General features: G+C 38.7%; 1 protein-coding gene across 2 annotated transcripts in view; it reads right to left on the bottom strand.

Annotated features, from left to right (window-relative positions):
- Window positions 1-492: 492 nt before the first annotated feature.
- Window positions 493-19,535, bottom strand: part of Klhl20 (kelch like family member 20) — a 40,916-nt gene continuing 21,873 nt past the window's right edge. For both annotated transcript variants that reach the window (XM_038350152.1, XM_038350153.1), the window contains 9 exons: window positions 17,010-17,168; window positions 15,480-15,574; window positions 13,096-13,211; window positions 11,143-11,326; window positions 8,482-8,625; window positions 7,585-7,718; window positions 5,684-5,892; window positions 4,094-4,200; window positions 493-1,274 (listed from right to left, as the gene is read on the bottom strand). In XM_038350152.1, the coding sequence (XP_038206080.1) occupies window positions 1,190-1,274; window positions 4,094-4,200; window positions 5,684-5,892; window positions 7,585-7,718; window positions 8,482-8,625; window positions 11,143-11,326; window positions 13,096-13,211; window positions 15,480-15,574; window positions 17,010-17,168 (1,233 nt within the window). In that variant the 3' untranslated portion in view covers window positions 493-1,189. The remainder of the gene's footprint in view (window positions 1,275-4,093; window positions 4,201-5,683; window positions 5,893-7,584; window positions 7,719-8,481; window positions 8,626-11,142; window positions 11,327-13,095; window positions 13,212-15,479; window positions 15,575-17,009; window positions 17,169-19,535) is intronic.

The raw sequence follows: 19,535 nt of genomic DNA, 5'->3' as shown, positions 1-19,535 counted from the left end.
GAGTAGAAAGCAAGTTCAGTTAGAGATGTAAACGTTATCTGGTGAATGAAAACTAGCTTGTCCTGCTTTTATGGATTCAATATTCCTTCTGAAGTGTCCTATTTAGCGAGTTGTTTTCTTGTTTTTTCTTTTACATTTAAAAGAAACTTCATTTTGAATTACTCATACTTGTGGGGTACTTGGGTGTTTGTGTGTGTACTGAATGCACAGGAGGGCAGGTACCTGCAGAGGCCAAAAGAGAGTTCTGGATCCCCTAGCTTAGCAGTTCTCAACCTGTGGGTCATGACCCCTGTATATATATATATATATATATATATGTGGGGGGGGGGAGGTCAAATGACCTTTTCACAGAGGTTGCATATGAGATATCCTGCATATCAGTTATTTACATTACAATTTATAACAGTAGCAAAAATTACAGTTATGAAGTAGCAAATGAAAATAATTTTATGCTTGGGGGTCACCACAACATGAGGAACTAATTGTATTAAAGTATTGCAGCATTAGGGAGGTTGAGAACCACTGGCCTAGCTGGAGTTACACACAGTTGTAAGCTGCCAGATGTGGGTGCTGCGAACTGAACTTGGGTCCTCTGCAAAAGCAGCACACAACTCTCGCCGGACCGTTTCCAGTCCCCTTTACATTTTGGAGTGCTCTAATATTTAGTGCAAGAATAGTAACTAGCGAGTATACTTTGAATATCTGTCTTTATCACTGGCAATCTTTGTAGATGGATAGTATCTAATTGGAGTAACCATAGCCCTTCTGCCCTTATCAGTATTTTCAAAAACGAAACCAAACCTAGAAAGCAAAGTAAATTTTGCAGCTTGGAATTATTTTCTCCTTTTTGCCCCCTCTGGTACAAAAGATAAGTTAAAAAACAAAACAAAACAAAACAAAACAAAACAAAAAACCCAAACCCCAAAACCCAAAACCAACCAACAAAACAAAAACAGAAATCATCAAAACTCCATGATAAATTAAAGCCCCAAATAAACGCTCTCTGCAGAGAGCAGAAAGGTGTGCAAAGGTGGCGTCTGCAGGCGAGTTCTGTCCTTAGACTTGTACTTCTGCATGTTGAGGCACCGCAGAGAATAACATTTGTTCTAACGTTTTCTCAGCTGTACAAAGCTTCAAAGTCAAGGCTCTTTCAAATATAAAGGAGCGTATGCAAGACTTTTTTCTGTGTTCACCATATATGGGATTCACAGTGTGTCATTTTAATAACTCCTACACCACCTCCTAGCCGACGATAATTCATCCCTCCATATAACCTGCAAAGATAGAAACAAAAGCATAGTTTCTAACTGGAAAAAGTACTTCGCCTTCTCAACAAAGACGTCACTCACAGCATTTTCAGCTTTATGTAACTCCCCAAAGATCAGAAGCAAACTGATCACAGTCAAGCAGCAGAATTAATTCAGACCAGGGCTGGAAAGCTCTCCGTGGAATGAGGCTGTCTGCTCACCTTTTGAACTAGAGCTTTACACACCGACTGGCTTCTAACACATATAACCTTATGTTCCACACTTTTGTGTCAAATTTTATGCCTGATATTTATTTTACCAGACACATTTTCTCTTTGCCTAAAACTTTCTCAATTATTAATTAATGTTTTATTTTCTGAGACAGGTTCTTGCTAGTATCCCCTAAACCTACAGCTGTGGAGGTGATGGTATTACAGGTATGTATCACTGTACCAGCCTCAATTCTATTTTTTATTTCATTTTATTTTTTAGCTGTTTTTTTTACTCCAGTCTGGTTGCTTCAAACCCGTTGCAATCCTCCTGTCTCAGCTTCCAGAGGGCTGGGATTATAGGTATGAACTACCAAGACAAGTTGCTCAGTTTCTCCCTTCCTTTTCCCTCCCTCCCTCCTTCCATTTCTTTTTGTGTATCTGTATATACTGTGCAAAGGTACACACATGTCTGGAGACCAGATGTCACTTAAGATGTCATTCTTCAGAAGACATCAGTCTGGTTTGTTTTTTGAGACCGGGTCTCTCAGTGGCCTGGCACCTAAATAGTAGGTGTGAGTGACTGGTCAGGGAGCCCAGGGGTCCGCCTTGTCTCTGCCTCCCCAGCTCTGCTATGGGTCTGGCTTCTTATGTGGGACCTGTGGATGAAATCGGGACCACATGCTTGCACAGTAAGCGCTTTACCAACAGTCCTTTCTTTCCAGTCCATCAGTTTCTGTGTTTATTCCTTGTCTATGTAGCATCATAGCAGCATTTAGTTTGTGATTTGTGAACAAGATCATCTTCAAAGCTGAAGACTTTCAGGGTAAAAAAAAAAACCTACCTCCTCATTCAGCAATGAGATAATATTGATTTATGGTTGTGTACTAGGTATGATAACACATACCTGTAATCACGAAGGCAGGATGATTATCTGAGTTTAAGGCCAACCTGGGCTATAGAGGGATATTTTCCATACCTCTAATCCTAGCACTCGGGAGGCTAAGGTAGGAGGACTGCTGTGAGTTTGAGGGCAGCCTGGGCTGCTGAGTATGCTCCAGGTTAGCTTGGGCTATAGTGAGACCCTGCTTCAAAAAGCCCAAAACAAAAACAAAATTAAAAAGTTTGGGCTGGGCATGGTAACATACACCTTTAAGCTCAGCACTCAGGAGGTAGAGGCGGGTGGATCTCCAAGTTTGAGGTCAGCTTGATCTATATAGGAAATTCCAGAATAGTAAGGCTACAGGAGAGACCCTGTCTCAAAAAATGAAACAAAACAAACAAAAAACTCAAACGAACAAAAAAGTTTGAGATACTTTTTGAAACTACAGAGATTTAGGTATCAACTTCTCTGTAGATTATTTTTAAGAATTTTATGAATATTATTCACCATACACCACTAACTTGAGTGATGGCTGCTGATAAAAGCCTATACATAAATCAGCAACTATGAGACAGGAATAAATGTAGCTATTTCTTAAACTGTGCTCTACTCTGAATTCTCACAGAAAACTGTATAAAGGAAAGAACATTCTGCAAACGGCAGGCTTTTTTCTTTGTGTAAACCTGCTCTTCTCTGTCCTTACCATTTCAGTGGGGCTTCCCGGGCTGCCCTTTACAGAAACATTCCTCCCTGCCATCTTAGCCCCCTTCTGAGCTTGCTAAGCACACAGCACCTCCACCCAGCATGACACTGCAGTGCCAGAGCTGAGACTGCAAGGACTCTGTCTCCTTCACTCTTTCCTCTGGGATCAGAATAGTCAGTAAATCTAATGAACTGGTCATGAAAAATGTAATGTCTGAGCAAAAAGTACCATGTTGTTATTAATCTGACCTCAGTAATGTGACTACTCAACCACAGAGAATCTCAAGAAAGTACTCTCAGTCTCTGTAAAAGGAACTGGAGGGAGCACTTGCTCAAAATCTGCCTCTGGATTTTGAGATAGGGAGAGCGCTAGAGGTTGAGGTCTCTCTCATCCAGCTAGGCATGTACTCTACCACTGTGCCCACCCCTCAGCCTGAGGAGTTAAAAGAAACATAAAATCTGTAAAATTTAGTTCAATATAGCTAAACTCTCAGAAATAAAGTATAGCTTCCTACCTAAAAGTAAAAATTAAAACAGTCTGGATTTCACAACAGAAGACTCTATAGCAATACATTTTTAAAAGCTAAAGAAGGAATAGGCTTTAAAACATTTTTTTGAAAGTAACTACACTTTTGCCCCCAGAAATAAGGCTTCTCAAAGAGAAGAACCTGTTCACCTGTTCAGACAAACTGAGAACTGAAGGCCCAGGCTCTGAGTCTACTAATGTCACTAGCTTATTTAAGTACACCTTTTATTTTCATGGTGTTCTGGTTTCGCCATTAGGATGGATAAGAATAGAAATGATATTCATTGTTTTCCTCACCTCTACTTACATAAAATGAGATGATTATTAGAAGAATTTTGGAGTTTTTTATCAGGCACTTTAAAACAGCAAGTTAAAATGCATCATCGTATCTGGGTTAACTCAGCTCCCTTCAGGAAACCACACAAGGACTTCAGGGCCCTGGCCATCCCGGTTTGGTGGTCATGATCCTTCTCAAGCTCGTGATTTTAAGTCAGTAATGAAAAGACTTGCAACACGAAAAGGTTACCTCCAAGTATTGGCATCTGGGTCGAAAACTTCAATGGTCTTCAAGTATGTTGTGCCATCAAAACCTCCCACTGCCATGAGCTGCCCGTTGACCACTGCCAGACCAACCTGTAAGGGCAGAGAGCACAGTGGCTGTTGAGACAACTACTTGGGAATTGTATTCTTTCTCAAACCTCTTATGGGTTCATTTTATTGTTTACATGAATTCAGAAAGAAAAAGTAGCAATAATCTATGACATTATGGGAACCGTTAAATTCTGTATCAAATTACTATACGTACACAAGAATCAGAGCACATATTTGTAAAATTTAGAAAGCCATTCACTAAGTGTGAGCGAGAACCTCCAAACTACATCTGAGCCTACTTTGCTCACTCGAATCCATTTTCTAATAACATGTCACTCCTGTCCAGAAATTCTTAGCCTCCCTCTGCCCAGTGATAGGTTTAAGGTCCATAGTGTTATTCAGGCCTGCCAGAAATCTGTAAGAGGAACCATGTTTGGCCTCGCTCCTACATTTCCCTCTCCTAATGGACTCTCTGCTCTAGTCATTCTACTGTTAGGCTCTGAGCTAGCGTGTGGGTGTTAACAACACATGTGAATTCAGCCCATTCTCCCATGTCCTTCTGTCACATAGACTACGACCACAGCGCATCTTTAGTGCAGGTACTGCAGACTCCTCCATTTCCTTCATCAGACTAAGAGCGCTATAAGGAGAATTTTGTAGACATTTCTGCCTTCCAAATGAATGGAAACACAATCAACATGAAGCAGTCAGAATAACAGCAATATAACTAAAAGTCTGTTAAGTTTCCAGTAATAATGGCCACAGATATGTGAGTCTTTCACTTGCTGGTGCTTTTCAGTGAGGCCCCTTGATTTTTGCAAACCAGATTATGGAGTCCTTAGGGACTGTTTGCTTCTCTTTCCTATTGAGTATGTGTCCTCCACTGAGGGGCTCCTGCCATGATAAATGGCTAATGGGTTAGGTTTTGCTGAGACAAACATTCCCAGAAGGGTGGATTTTATATTCTACCTTGGATATTTTTTAGTGACAGGTCATTCATTCATGGTTGAGATCATGACAACCCTTAGCAGATCTGGCCTTCACTGTCAATGGGACAAACTCAAACCAGTTTTGGAAGACGCGTAGAAGGGCCAGATGTTTTACCTAAATATTTGTATTAGTATGCTAAGTCTACTAAGAAAAATAGCTAGAAATATTACGTAGGAATAACAAGTGCTAATATACAGAACTTAAATAGGGGGTAGACAATATAGGGAAGATACCTTCTGGAGAAGTAGCTGATAGAAGATAAAAAAAATAACTACATAATTAAATATATGAATGGATAGAAAATACCTAGCTACTGGAGTTAGAAGCAATCAAAAGAAACATAAGCTGTTTTGGTTTGGGGATTCCCCCACCCCCCTCCCTTTGTCTAAAAGCATCTTGACAGCTGGGACAATTGAAAATAAAGCACGTGGAGACCAGCACTTCTCCTCCTGGGTGCCCTATTGTAGCTCACAGAGCATTCCATCTGAACACCCCTCGGTGCTTGTTTACAAAGCTCTCAGCAGCTGGCACTTACTCCACTCCTGCGGGATGTCATGGCCACCACGGGAGACCACTGGTTAGTTCTGGGGTTGTATCTCTCAGCACTGCTAAGCTCTGTAGTGTCGTCTCTCCCTCCTACAGCATAGATCATGTCCTGGTACACTGCACAACCTAAGTGTTTCCTTCGGGTCCCCATAGGGGCTATGGTGTGCCATCTGTTTTCCTGAGGATTGTAGCGCTCCACTGCAGGGAAAAGAAAAGACCAGTAAGTGACCACTCATCCGCTCTCTTCATAGCCACCAAATACGATGGCATTTCTTTTCAGCATAGAATCTGATGGGAACCAGTTTCTTGCAGTCAACTTCTGAGGAAAGGACACGTGCTAAATTCTAGTTTTGGCTATATAACTAATTCTGTGTGCTCGTTCTCTTCCAATGGGGTGGAACTAGATTATGCTTTATAAGATCAGTTTAGCACTAAGATTTTATTGTAATAATTGGACAGCTTCTATATTCTTGTACTCCTCAGATTATTTATCTAATTACTTATTTATGGAGTCTTGCTCTGTGGGTGCAGCCTAGAACTCATTACATAGCTCAGGATAGCCTCAAACTCATGATTCTCCTGTTCTTGCCTCCCAAGTGCTGGGATTACAGGCATGCTCTCCCATGCTAGTGTCTTTTGAATCTCATGGGTGTGCCACTGACACATCCTTAGATGAGAATACCTACTATGTCTAGACAGAAAAGGCAAAGAAACTTGTAGTTCTAAGGTTTTATTTATTCTTATATTAAAAGAATTATTTTTTATTAAGGGTAGGTTTAATTATGGGAAGAAGGGAAGTCATTATTTAGAAAGATTTTTTTTAGTTGTAGCCTACATCTTATTTATCCATTTATTTATTTAATGTGTAAGTGTTTTGCCTTCATGTATGTATGCACACCCTGTGCATACCTGGTGTCCTCAACAGATCCCCTGGAAATGGTGTTACTGGTCATCAGCCACCATGTGGGAACTGGAAACTGAACCCAGGTCCTCGGCAAGAACAAGTGCTATTAACCATTAACCCCTGATCTATCTCTGCAGCCTCAGATTTTTTTAAAATTCAGTATAAGTTTCTAGAAGCTTATAAAGTATATAGAGAAAGTATATAGAGAAAGTATAAAGTATATAGAGAAAGAAAACTTTGGGAAACATACTAGAAGTCATGAATTGCATTTCCCTAGAGAGAAAAACATAACATTTTCTTAAATATTAAATACATTCATGAATATATGAGCAGAACAAATTAGACTCAGTGGGTTATTAAAGAAAGAAAAGGGATAAAAAGGAGGGAATGGGGAGAAGAGGGTGGATCTGGGAGGAGTAGGAATTTCATATATTGTATGAAATTCTCAAAGAATTAATAAGATGTCATAGTGAAAATTATAAAATAACTTGAGCTTTTTATATTTTGTATAAAGGGTGTCTTAGGGTTTCTGTTGTTGCAAGGAAACACCATGACCAAAGAACAAGCTGGGGAGGAAAGGATTTATTGGCTTACACTTCCAGATCATAGTCTATCACTGGAGGAAGTCAGAATAGGAACTCAAGCAGGGCTGAATTCTGGAGGCAGAAGCTGATGCAGAGGCCATGGAAGAGAGCTGCTTACAGGCTTGTTTCCCCTGGCTTATTCAGCCTGCTTTCATATAGAACCCAGGACCACTAGCCCAGGGATGGCCCCACCACCATGGGCTGGACCCTTCCTCAATGATCACTAATTGAGAAAATGCCTTACAGCTGGATCTCATGGAGGCATTTCCTTATCTGAGACTCCTTCCTCTCTGATGGCTCTAGGCATTGTCAAGTTGGCACAGAAAGCCTGCCAGTGTAGAGGGATTCTCCCCCCAAAAACGTGCTGCTTTGGGGACTTAGACTGCCTTAAGGAGAACTAACCTGTGTTGAGTGGAGATGTTCCATCAGAGCCACCTACAGCATATAAGAACCCTCCCAATACAGCCACAGCAACCCCTAGTCTTCTAGTACTCATAGAAGCCACCCGAGTCCACTTGTTCTCCTTTGGATCATACCTGCAGGGAGGAAAAACATTCCTGTTGGCCCCAGTAGTTTCCACAGGCCTGAAATCACAAGAGATATAACGGATACAGACATCTATCATAGATTAAAAAAAATGTATGGGCACACAGACACACCTACTATTCAGTTTTTTTAAAAACCATATTTTGTTGTTTGTGACAATAGGAAGAACATGGGGGACATTTTATTAAGTAAAATAAATCAGACACATGAAGAAAAATACCATATGATCTTGAAGATAGAATACAAAATTAGTCTCATTTGTAGAAGCAAAGAGTAGAATGGACTCCTCTTGCAATGAGGGGTTGGCAGGATCAGAGAGATGCTGGTCAAAGAGTAAGTTCAAGAAATCTAAAGTACAATAGGTGAGTAGTTACTGTTGAAACTGTTGAGTGTAGATTTTAACTGTTTTCACCAAAACCCCCAAAGTATGTAAGGCAATAAATCAGTTAATTAGTTTGACTTAGCCATTCTACATGGTTTAAATGTCTAAACATATCATGTTTACCACAAATATGTTTTTAATCAATTAAAGAACAGATGATGGTGGTGGGGGCTACAAAATGGTTGAAGGAGAGAACCAATCTCTCAAAGTCATCTTCTGATCTACACACACACACAAACACACAAACACACACACATACACATGTTGTCTCTCTCTTTCATAGTAAGCCATTTAGGGACATATAAATAAGAAAAAGGACTTTGTATATCCATTAAAAAAATTGAAAATTATTTTGATTAAAAATAAATCACCTCTCAACAATATTGAGACAAGAGACACCATCCTGTCCACCCACGGCATAGAGAAAACCTCCAAGTACTGCCACACCAACGCTTGTCCTGCAGGTGCTTGTAGGGGCCACATCACTGCTCCACTGGTTTGTTTTGGGGTCATATCTGCAAAGAACACATTGAGAGCTTGTATTACATGCTAGAGCTTAGCTGTGTTTATGGTGTTTTGTTGTGGAATAATCTTTTTGTATACTGTGAAGATGTGTCCTTGCCCAGGTGCTTTCTGATTGGTTTAATAAAGAGCTGAATGTCCAGTAGGTAAGCAGTAAGAGGTTAGGTGTGACTCTGAACACACAGAGAGAGAAGAGGAGACAAATCTAGGCATGACAGAGACACCAGAGGACACAGAAAAGAAACAGGAGGTGTAATATGGAAGAGGTAAAATGCTACAAGGCAAAACACAGATGAATAGAAATGGGCTAATTTAAGTTACAAGAGCTAATGGAACAAGCCTAAGCCATAGGCCAAACTTTCATAATTAATAATAAGTCTCCATGTCATTTTTTGTGAGCTGATGGCCCAAATAAAAATTCAGTATTTGGAGCATATAAGTATACATTTCTATTTAAGGGCTGTTCTTTCCTTCAAACAGGCCAACTAATAATCATATGAAAAACAAACTGAGCAGTGCTGGAGATTAAACTGGGGGCCCACATGCTAGCAACTGTGCTGCTATAGACCTATACCCCAACCTAACTAACTTTTAAAAACTTATTTTAACATTTATTTTGAATATATTTCTCTTTAAAATATCAGGATGCTACAGAATTCCATTTCAATTCTAGTCTCTTTCCATTTGGATTTGGCATACATCCCTTAAGCCTCTGTAATAAAATATATTATCTACTTATGCATTTATTTAAATGCAAAAATGTTTATTTACATAGTATCACATAGTGTGAAATTTTCTCCTTTGATGTATTTTTGAGATCTTTTTGTTAATATAATTCTAGATTTTTCCTTTGAACTATTTTGTTATATTGTAATGTGAGATGCACTGTTTAACCCAATTTTTTTTTAAAAATGACTTTTTTTATTTATATGTATGTATGTGCATCTGTGTGTATGTGCCCATGAGTGTAGTACCCACAGAAACCCAAAGAGGGTGGTGGAGCTCCTGAAGATGGAGCTAAAGATGGTTGTGAACTGCCCAACTTGGTGTATGAAACTGGATTCAGTTCCTCTGTAAAGGTAACAGCATTCTTAACCACTGAGCCATCTTTCCAGTCCCTTAATCCTATTCTTATTGCTATATTCTTAGGTTGTTTCTGATACTCTGATAATTAAAATCTCCTGATCTAAAATCTACAAGGCTGAGCACATAGCTCAATAGTAGAGTGCTTATTTAGCATGTACAAGACTCTTAACCACTAAAAAAACAAAAAACAAAAGAATACCAAGTTTCTCCTTGTGTAGCTATATCTATTTTTACTTTTTAAGTTTTCATTACTTTTTCTTTCTTTCTTGTTATTTTTTCTTTCTATTTTGCCAGATTTTTTGCTCTTTATAACTTCTTGATTTAAAAACATGGTTTGCTTTCTCAATCTTTTTCTCTCTTTGACATAGGGTATCACTATGTATCTCAGACTGGCCTTGAACTTGTGATTTCTCCTACCTTGGCTCCAAGTCCTGGGATTACATGTGTGCCACCTGTTGCTTTCACTTTTCTTACTTTCAAAAGCATGTAGTACCAGGCGGTGGTTGGCACACACCTTTAATCCCAGCACTGGGGAGGCAGGGGCAGGCGGATCTCTTTGAGTTCGAGGGCAGACTGGTCTACAAGACAAAAGAAAAAAAAAGGAAAGCATGTAGCATATCATTCATATGTTTGCCTCTGTGTACTACCTTAGTTATATTTTATACATTTGGCATATATTAATTTAATTGTTAAGCTATAAATATTTAGTCATTTGCACTTTGATTTATTTAGCCCACTGATTCATGTCTAAGTGTCATTCTACCTGTCATCTCCCCCACTCTGTATCTGTAGAGACAACCCTCTGGTTTTGTTTTTTAGCTATGTCATATCTAGAACCAATATCCAGAACTGGTTACACTAGGTTTTACAGATTTGCTATGAAACTATGACAAAATCATTGTAGGTCAACATTGCTTAATGAAAGAGAGTGTGTGGCAATAAGAAACTTAAAAAATATCACTCACTGTAGAGTCCCAATGTGCCAGGTACAATATGTACAAGCATACTTAAAATATTCATGAAAGAACAGAGAAATGAATAGCTCATCTGTAGTCAAAGAAGGTTTTGGGCAGGAAGTAACATTCCAAATCTCATAAGCCTTAAAGTGTCCAAGATATTTCAGGGAGAAGAACAGTATGCACATATGCAGGGACTGAAGAAGGCAAGACAATGGCATGTCCAAAGAGTTGTTGCAATTTGTTGTATCTGCAGTTGTAAGCTTAGAAAATGGTGTACAATGGGGAAGAGACCAGAAAGATTGGTGGAGATCAGATCACAAAGGTCTTGTGTGTCATTCTAAGGAGTCTAGACTGTTAATTGGTCTCACAGATGTAAGACTAAAATAGTAAGTCACATCTGTTTCTTAATTAACATCTCAAACAAAATCATAGGGACAATAGGGACTTTTTTCAAATTACCCTTACCTTTCAACACTGTTGAGATAGGAGGATCCATCATGGCCGCCTACTGCATACAACAGGTCATCAAGAACACTGACTCCAACTCCACATCGCCTTTTACTCATGGAAGCTACCATTCGCCACTCATTGGTCTGTGGGTCATACCGTTCAACACTGGAAATGGCATCTCCACTACACCAACCACCAACTAGGAAGGGACAGACATTGTTAAGAGAAAACCTGTTTTAAGGCAGACTGCTAGCCTCTCTGAGACCTAATGCTCTGACTCTCCAAGCACATGGCAGAAGCAGGTCAAGTTATAGTCACCAACAGTCACTAACAGTCTCTGGGCTGTAACCTTGATCTTGGATTTCAGTCTCCAGAAAAATGCATTTCTTTGATCTGAACTACTAAGTCTACGCTATTTTGTTATGGCAGCCTGGGTAGACTAGTATAGTGAGTAAGATTTAAAACTGCCAAGCCAGGTTCCATTATTCTTTTCTAAATGACCATGGGGGTGGGGCTGTGGGAATGGCAGATATTCTAAATTTGTTTTTCTTTCAAATCATCCCCATTTCAACATAAAATAAGAGTGATTCTGAAACATAAAAATAAGATTATTTTATGCTCAAAACACTTTGGGAACTACTAGTTTTTAAAGGATGTCAAATAAATTCCTGAGCTACATTAAGAGCAGAATAATATTAACTATCTTCTAGACAAACCAAAAGTTCACTTTCTTTATTCCAAATCTCAACGTGATGTAATTTTACTCTACTGCTGTTTCACTCAAGTACTGTTGAGTCATCTCGCACGAAACCACAGCAAGTCTTGTGTACAGTAATTTCCTTAAATGTGAACTGTGTAATGGGGCATATATAAGGAATTTCAGTATCAGAGAAAACATCCTAAACTCTAAAATGGCCCTAGGCTGGAAATGTGAGGGCTCATAATCTTTGAGAGCAACCAATCATTAAATCTCTGGCACAACTCAACAGTGGAAAGCTTAAAACCAGCTTTATATTGAACTGATGGTTTCATATCAAATTAATGCTACCTGGTAAGTGGTATTCTTCAATATCAAAAGGGAAAAAATTGACCGTTCAGGAACAAAACTTCAATCTTGCCTGTTGACTTAGAGAAGTTCGAGACCATGATGGTTCTGTGTGCACTGTGATCCCCATGTCAACCATGGATGACATAATTAGATATTAGAGACTTAACTGTGGATCTCCAAAAGTCATATGTTGAAGTCAGAGTTCCACTGTGACTGGAGACTGCCTTTAAGGAGGTAATTAAAGTGAAATGAAACCATAAAGGTGGACCATTACAGTAGGACCAATGAGAGGAAAAGACCTCAGAGACTTGTCTCATCCATCACTGCACACAGAGAAAAGGCCGTGTGAGGCCAAAGACACAGAGGAAGGCACTGTGCATGTGGAGGAGGGAGGACTCAGCAGCAGGCAACACTGCTGGTACCTTGGCTTTGGACTTCAGCCTACAAAACTATGAAAAGACAGATTTCTTTTCTTTTTTTCTTCTTTTAGGTTTTTGTTTTTGTTTTTTGAGAAAGTATTTCTCTATTTAGCCCTGCCTATCCTGGAACTCACTCTGTAGGCCAGATTGGCCTCTAACTCAGAGATTCATCTGCCTCTGTCTTCCAAGTGCTGGGATTAAAGGCATGTACCACCTAACCCAGTTGAAAAGACAGATTTTAAAGAACAGCCTTGTTGACTTACTTTGTGTATCTTATGATCGCAGGTATCACAACTATGTAAATGATTATTCAAACATACCTGAGAATATTTTGTTTAATCGCGGTATATTAAGAGTTAAGCCTGTACTGGACATGGTGGTATATAGATAGAAGATAATGTGGGAGGACCTACATCATATAGAAAGTTCCAGGACAGCTTGGGCTACACAGTGAGATTTATCTTAAAGAAAACAAAAAACTAAACAAACAAAGATTGACACCTGCAAAGAGCACTTCTCCACATCGAATAGGCTTCCGTGGCCTTGTCCTTGGTCCTTGCATTAGAGGTCGTTCTTGAGGCAATAGGAGGTAGTTTTTAGCCTCATCTACCAAGTCTCTGTAGAAAAATAACTTTGCATTTATTCCAAATGGCTAAATAATGTTGCAAGTTAAGTCCCTATATGATGTAAGAAAACATGTTAGTAAAAGGGAACAAGCACAAGTTAAACCAAACCCTGTTGCCTGTCAATACTAAAATTGGCAGACATGAACCATGATGCAAGTCACACATGGATTTCTGAGTTGATGGGCATTTCTAGCGTAACTTCATACTTGAGGCAAATTCTAACCTAAAGCTCAACATCAAAGAACAGAGAACATCTTACCCCTTCCCCTAAAAAAACAACCCGATCACCAGCTTTCTTAGAGATTCTACAAGGTGTCTGGAAAGGACATCAGTGAGAGCAGTAGGTATCTGCTAAGAGTGGTTTCATACAACTAGTCTACCAACATAAACAAAACATTTCCCAACATTCCTTTAAGAGCACAGCCTAGAGATTAACACAGTACAATATTCTGTATATGAATATTTTAGGAGATTCAGATACTGATTTATATAAATTCTACCACACTGTTATACTTCAACTCCAAATGTACCCTGAACTACTGTGTTTTAATTTCTCATTATTTACACTACAACGAGTAATTCATACATAATTGGTGCTATGCATAACCCAAAAATGTATTTTTCTCCTCAGACAGTCTATTTTCTCCACAGATAATCTATTTATCCTAGTAACAAAATAAACAGAAAACAAAACAAAAATTAAAAGGAAGTCAAACCAAAGATTAGGAGTTTTTTCTGGTTCCCCAAACTTGAAGGATTGACTCAGTCAGCTTTTACTACAAAGGTTCTAAAAAGACTGCAGCACAGATAACACTTAGCTTCCAACAAAGAATTAACTGCAATAATACGGCGACCTTCTAGTTTCTGCTTTAAGCTCTTAATATATGCACTCATATAATTAATAGCCATGTGGAACAGGTACTTATTCTCTCGCTCTTTACAGATGAAGGAGCTGTAGCACAGCATAAGCATTGCCCAGTGCCAATGCTAGGGTACCAGGCGTCAACTTCAAAAGTACTTTACTTCCCATATCAGGATCAATATAATCTGTTTTATGCTTAATTGGGGGAGGGATATCTCTGTATTATTTCTTTATATTTCATCCTGTGTTAATTTACATATTTTCCTTCCAATATAATTAGGGGAACTGACCACTAGTGATCTATGCTATTCTATTTTTACAAATGTAAAAGTTTTTATTTAACTTTTATTTATACATATGGGATGCAAGTGTCACAACATGGATGTGCAGAAGTCAGTTCTTTTCTTCTACCATGTGGGTTTTGGATTGAACACAAGTTATCAAGCATGGTGGCAAGCTACTGTATCCACTGAGCCATCTCATCAGTATTCCCCACCCCAAACATGTACTTTTTCAAATTGAAAACACAAATATCTAATCTCAAATGTTGCATTTCTCACTAATGCAAGTCCAAGATCACAGAGGAAATGCAATGGATTATATGCCCTACCTACGTTCTAGGATCTGGGATAATTCCAAATTTCTTTATCTATTACAGAGATAGCTTAGTAAATCAATAAGGTCTTCATTCTTAAGACTATCTGGAAATGATTTCATTGAGCTATATCAATGGCCTTCCCAAAGCTATGTAAGGAGGGACAGGACTTTTAACTGTCTATAATCTTCAAAGTGAATCTATCCTATTTCTGTTAGACATTATGTGATCAATGAGAAAGTACTCACAGACAGACTCACGGCATTATTTATTTATTTCATGGAAAAAACAATAAAAGAGAATTGACTCTTCAAAGTCAAACTTGCATCAAAACTTAGAAATCTACTTCTTTATTGCCACTTCTCCAATAAACACCACACATTAAAAAACAAAACAAAAGGGGCTGGAGAAATGATTGAGCAGTTAAGAGCACTGGCTGCTCCAGGGGACCCAGTTCAATACCCAGCACCCACATGGCAGTTCTCAACTGTCTGTAACTCCAGTTCCAGAGTACCCGACACCCTCACACAGACATGCATGCAGGCAAAACACCAATGCACATAAAATAAAAATAAATAAATATATATTAAAACAACAACAACAAAAACTCCTAAGGGAACAGAATACTCAAAGCTCAGTCCTCTCTTCCTTCTCCCCTTGACGCTAGTCCAGAAGAAAAACTTGTTAAATACTGACTACCCTAGTTTTGGCATAAGAAATACAACATTCAGAAGCAATACCAGTAAGGAGAAAAACAGAAATTAGAAATGTTCAGTTGTTGAATTTTCTCATCCACTCATACCTGCATTCTTCATCACTTTTAATGAGAGGATCAGAGCCGACGGTGCCCACCAGGAACTTGGGACTAAGCAAAGGCAGACGAACATGCTGCAGCACCTACGGGATAATAAACACAATTAAGGCATAGCTCCCATTACAATTTGTTAGGAGTATTGACTCATGTTTACTGATTGTGCAACCAGAAGTTTTGAGATCTAATTGGACATAATCAGTTTAGAAGGGTGTAAGGGATAAAGCGTTGTGGCGAACCCCCCTGGCCAGCAGGGAAGAACGACCACCGAGTTGAGGATTTTTTTTAAATCACGCTTTATTGGAGCCTCTTGGTTAAGGGGAGAGCTGGAAACGAGGGGCTCCCAGCACCAAACGGCAGCTGTTTATATAGGGAGAGTGGACACGGGTCATGTCTGAGGGAGGTTTTGTCTAGAGCCTTGTCTAATATGGAGTTGTTTACTCGGCCCTGCAGGGGCTCAGCGCCATCTTGTGATGGTGGCCGGCAAATCGGCTCCCTGCAAAGCGTAAATCTAAAATTTATTCTATCAATTCAGTAATGTAGACTAGTTACAAAACCATATACATACTAGTATCACTTTAGAATGCTACTTTAGAATGATAGTATCACTTTTAGAATGCTTTCATCAATAACTTCTAAACTCTTAGACTATACTTTCCAGGTTGCAGAGATGTCTCAGCAGTTAAAAAGTACTTGTTGCTCTTGTAGAGGATCTGGTCATAATGCCCAGTATCCACGTGTTGGATGTAACTCCAATTCCAAGGAATCCAAAGCCCTATTCTGACCTTTGTGGGCACCAGGCATACACACAGTGTACTTACATACATGTAGGCAAAACACTCACACATATAAAATAATAGAATAAGAAAATATTAAAAAATATACATTTCCCTTATCTTTAATTTTGTTTTCTGAATTTTCAGTTATTGGTTGTCAACTTTGGTCAGACAACAATAAATGAGAAATCCCAGAAATAAAAATTTGTAAGTTAAGTAATGTTTATTACAGTACTACTATAAATATTCTGTTTATAATTAGTTACTGCTAGTCTTTACTGGATCTAATTTATAAAAAAAAACTTTATTGCAGAATATATATATTTATACTGAAAAAAACCACAGTATATAGGGTTTGACGTTTTAGGCATCTTTTAAATATCTTGGAATGCCTCTCTTCTGAATAAGGCAGACTAGACTACAGTCATGACAAGAATGAATCTTAAACATGTGACCGCTCAGTCCCACTTACTTTTCAAAGTGTGGTAGGACTTCCAACCTAAGGGAGCAGATACATTCCTGCTTTCTTTTGTAATTTTTTATAATTTCTGAATTGTGTAACAGTTCAAACAGAATGAATCCCAAACAGACAGGAAGCAAAAGAGCAATAAGTTCACAACAATAAGCAGGAAAATGCTTCTGAAGGTTACTGCCTAGATCATGTGGAAACAAGGACTGTTTTGTCTCTGCACATTACTTGTGTCTAGTACAAAGCAACCTCTCGGAGAAGCATTTTGACTCTTACCTGGGGTAACTGAGGACGCCTTTCCTGAATACTGTATTTGACCCAGGCCATTACTGCATTGAACACTTGTTCTTCACTCCGAACATTGAGCTCATCACTAGATATTATATCAATAAGTTGGTTGGCTGGAAGTAACATAAATTCTTCACTCTCCATTACCTGCTCAGATTTAGGTAGGAAAAAAGGAACCTATAAGCACAATTTTTGCCTTTATTTGTTTTTGTTGTTGTTGTTATAGGGAAAAATTATATTCTACAATGGAGCTAGTGTTTAAAACGAGGAGGGCTAGAGTCATGGCTCAGAGGTTAAGAGCACTGGCTGCTCTTCCAGAGGTCCTGAGTTCAATTCCCAGCAACCACATGGTGGCTCACAGACATCTGTAATAGGATCTGGTGCCCTCTTCTGACCTGTAGGCATAATTGTATACATAATAAATACATAAATCTTTAAAAAAAAGGAGGAAAAGAAAAGTTTCAAAAAAGGAAAACAGGAAATACACAATGTTACCAAAGTTAATTCTTCTTTAGTTAGTTTAAAAGTTTTCCCCTTTAAAAAATTAACGAATAAGATAAAAATTTATATTCAAAATAAGCTACACAATTAAAGCTTCATAGTGATAGGAGGTATATAAATTCCAGGAAAAGCTTTTAGAGGAAGATCAGCTACTAAAAGGACAGAAACATCATGGATTCAGTTTACAAGAATATAAAGTTACCATTGCATGCATAAATATAATGAAGAAAGAACTGGACCGAGGGAAACTTCTGAGGACCAAATCACTATGACGGTGCTCTGACCAGGTATACTAGGTGTGTCTACAAATGCTAGCACGTTAGGGGCTGAGGATGGCAGATGCTGAGTTCAAGGCCTGGGCTGAAAAGTAAGACAGCATCTCAAAAAACAAAGCTGGAGGGAAAAGGCACTTTGGTGAGTTGTAATTTGTCTTTCTGTTTTTTTTTTTTTTTTTTAATAAACAAGTGGACTTTCAGGTATTTAAGGACAGTCTGAGTTTCTCTCTCTGTGTATTGTCTATTTTTCTGCTAGCTCACTGGTATGAATTACTGCTGCTATCAATGCATTAAGTAGACTACCTTTTGATAATAAATAAAGGTTGCAAATATTTCCCTCAATTTGTATTTGGTCTTTGTTTTAGTATCACAAAAAATTCTATATGTGATAAAATTGATGGTTTTGACTTTTAGCCTTTCTAGTTTATCACTTAGAAATGCTTCTTCATTTCCAGATCAAATAAGGATTGTTTCATATTATTGCCATGCTGAATAAATAATAAAAGTGAATTAATGAAAATTCTTTTGGTACCATCTAAATTTCTTTTTTTTAATTCACCAAATAGTTGGTGTATAACTTATCCTGTTGAATAAACTGTCTAATCAGGAGGGAAATGTTACAGGAAATCACTTCTCTGATGCACAGGTCCTCTCATGCATAAATAAACCATGTTTTGGTTTATTAATAAACCCTTTATGAAGATGATTAGGGAGAAACAACTTTTGCTGGTAGAATACAATATTGACCTTTAAAAATCACTAATAGGCGCCGGCCAGTGGTGGTGTACACCTTTAATCCCCGCACTTGGGAGGTAGAGGCAGGCGGATCTCTGTGAGTTTGAGGCCAGGCTGGTTTACAGAGAAAGTTCCAGGACAACCAAGGCTGTTACACAAAGAAACCCTGTCTGGAAAATAAAAAATCACTAATAGGCTTAGAATTTATAGCAGCCTATTTATTTGATACTGTAAGCAAGAACCAGAATACGAGATAGGAGTTAGTTTAGGAGAATATAAATTCTTAATTTATGTTCATAAGAGAGCATAATTTATGCTCTCTTAAATTAAAAAGTATTTATTATTATTGTTGTTGTTATTATTATTGTGTGTATATGTGCCATGGCACAAGTGTGGAGGTCAAAGGACAACAGTCTCTTCTTCCACCATAGGTTCTGGAGATAAAATAGATTTACCAAACTGCACTATCTCACTGGCCCCTGTGGTGGTTTGAAGGAAAATGGCCTTGATGGAGGAAGGGTGTCACTGTGAGGGCAGGCTTTGAGGTCTCTTGCTCAAGCTTCCCTCAGCATAACTGAGTCGATTTCCTGTTGCCTGCAAGATGTAGCATTCTCAGCTGTAGCACTATGTCTGCCTGCATGCTGCCCTGCACGCTGCCCTGCATGCTGCCACGCTCCCCATCATGATAATAATGGACTGAACATCTGAATGTAAGCCTCTACCCCAATTAAATGTTTTACTTTATAAGAGTTGCCGTGGTAGCTAGGTGGTGGTGGTGCACGCCTTTAATCCCAGCACTCGGGAGGCAGAGGCAGGCGGATCTCTGTGAGTTCGAGGCCAGCCTGGTCTACAAGAGCTAGTTCCAGGACAGGCTCTAAAAAAGCTGCAGAGAAACCCTGTCTTGAAAAACCAAAAAAAAAAAAAAAAAAAAAAAAAAAGAGTTGCCGTGGTCATGGTGCCTCTTCAAAGCAATAAAACCCAAAATAAATCACCCCCTATTGCT

This window comes from Arvicola amphibius, chromosome 12 (genome assembly GCF_903992535.2).
Source record: "Arvicola amphibius chromosome 12, mArvAmp1.2, whole genome shotgun sequence".
Lineage (NCBI taxonomy): Eukaryota > Metazoa > Chordata > Mammalia > Rodentia > Cricetidae > Arvicola > Arvicola amphibius.
This window is presented reverse-complemented; position numbering and strand designations above follow the sequence as displayed.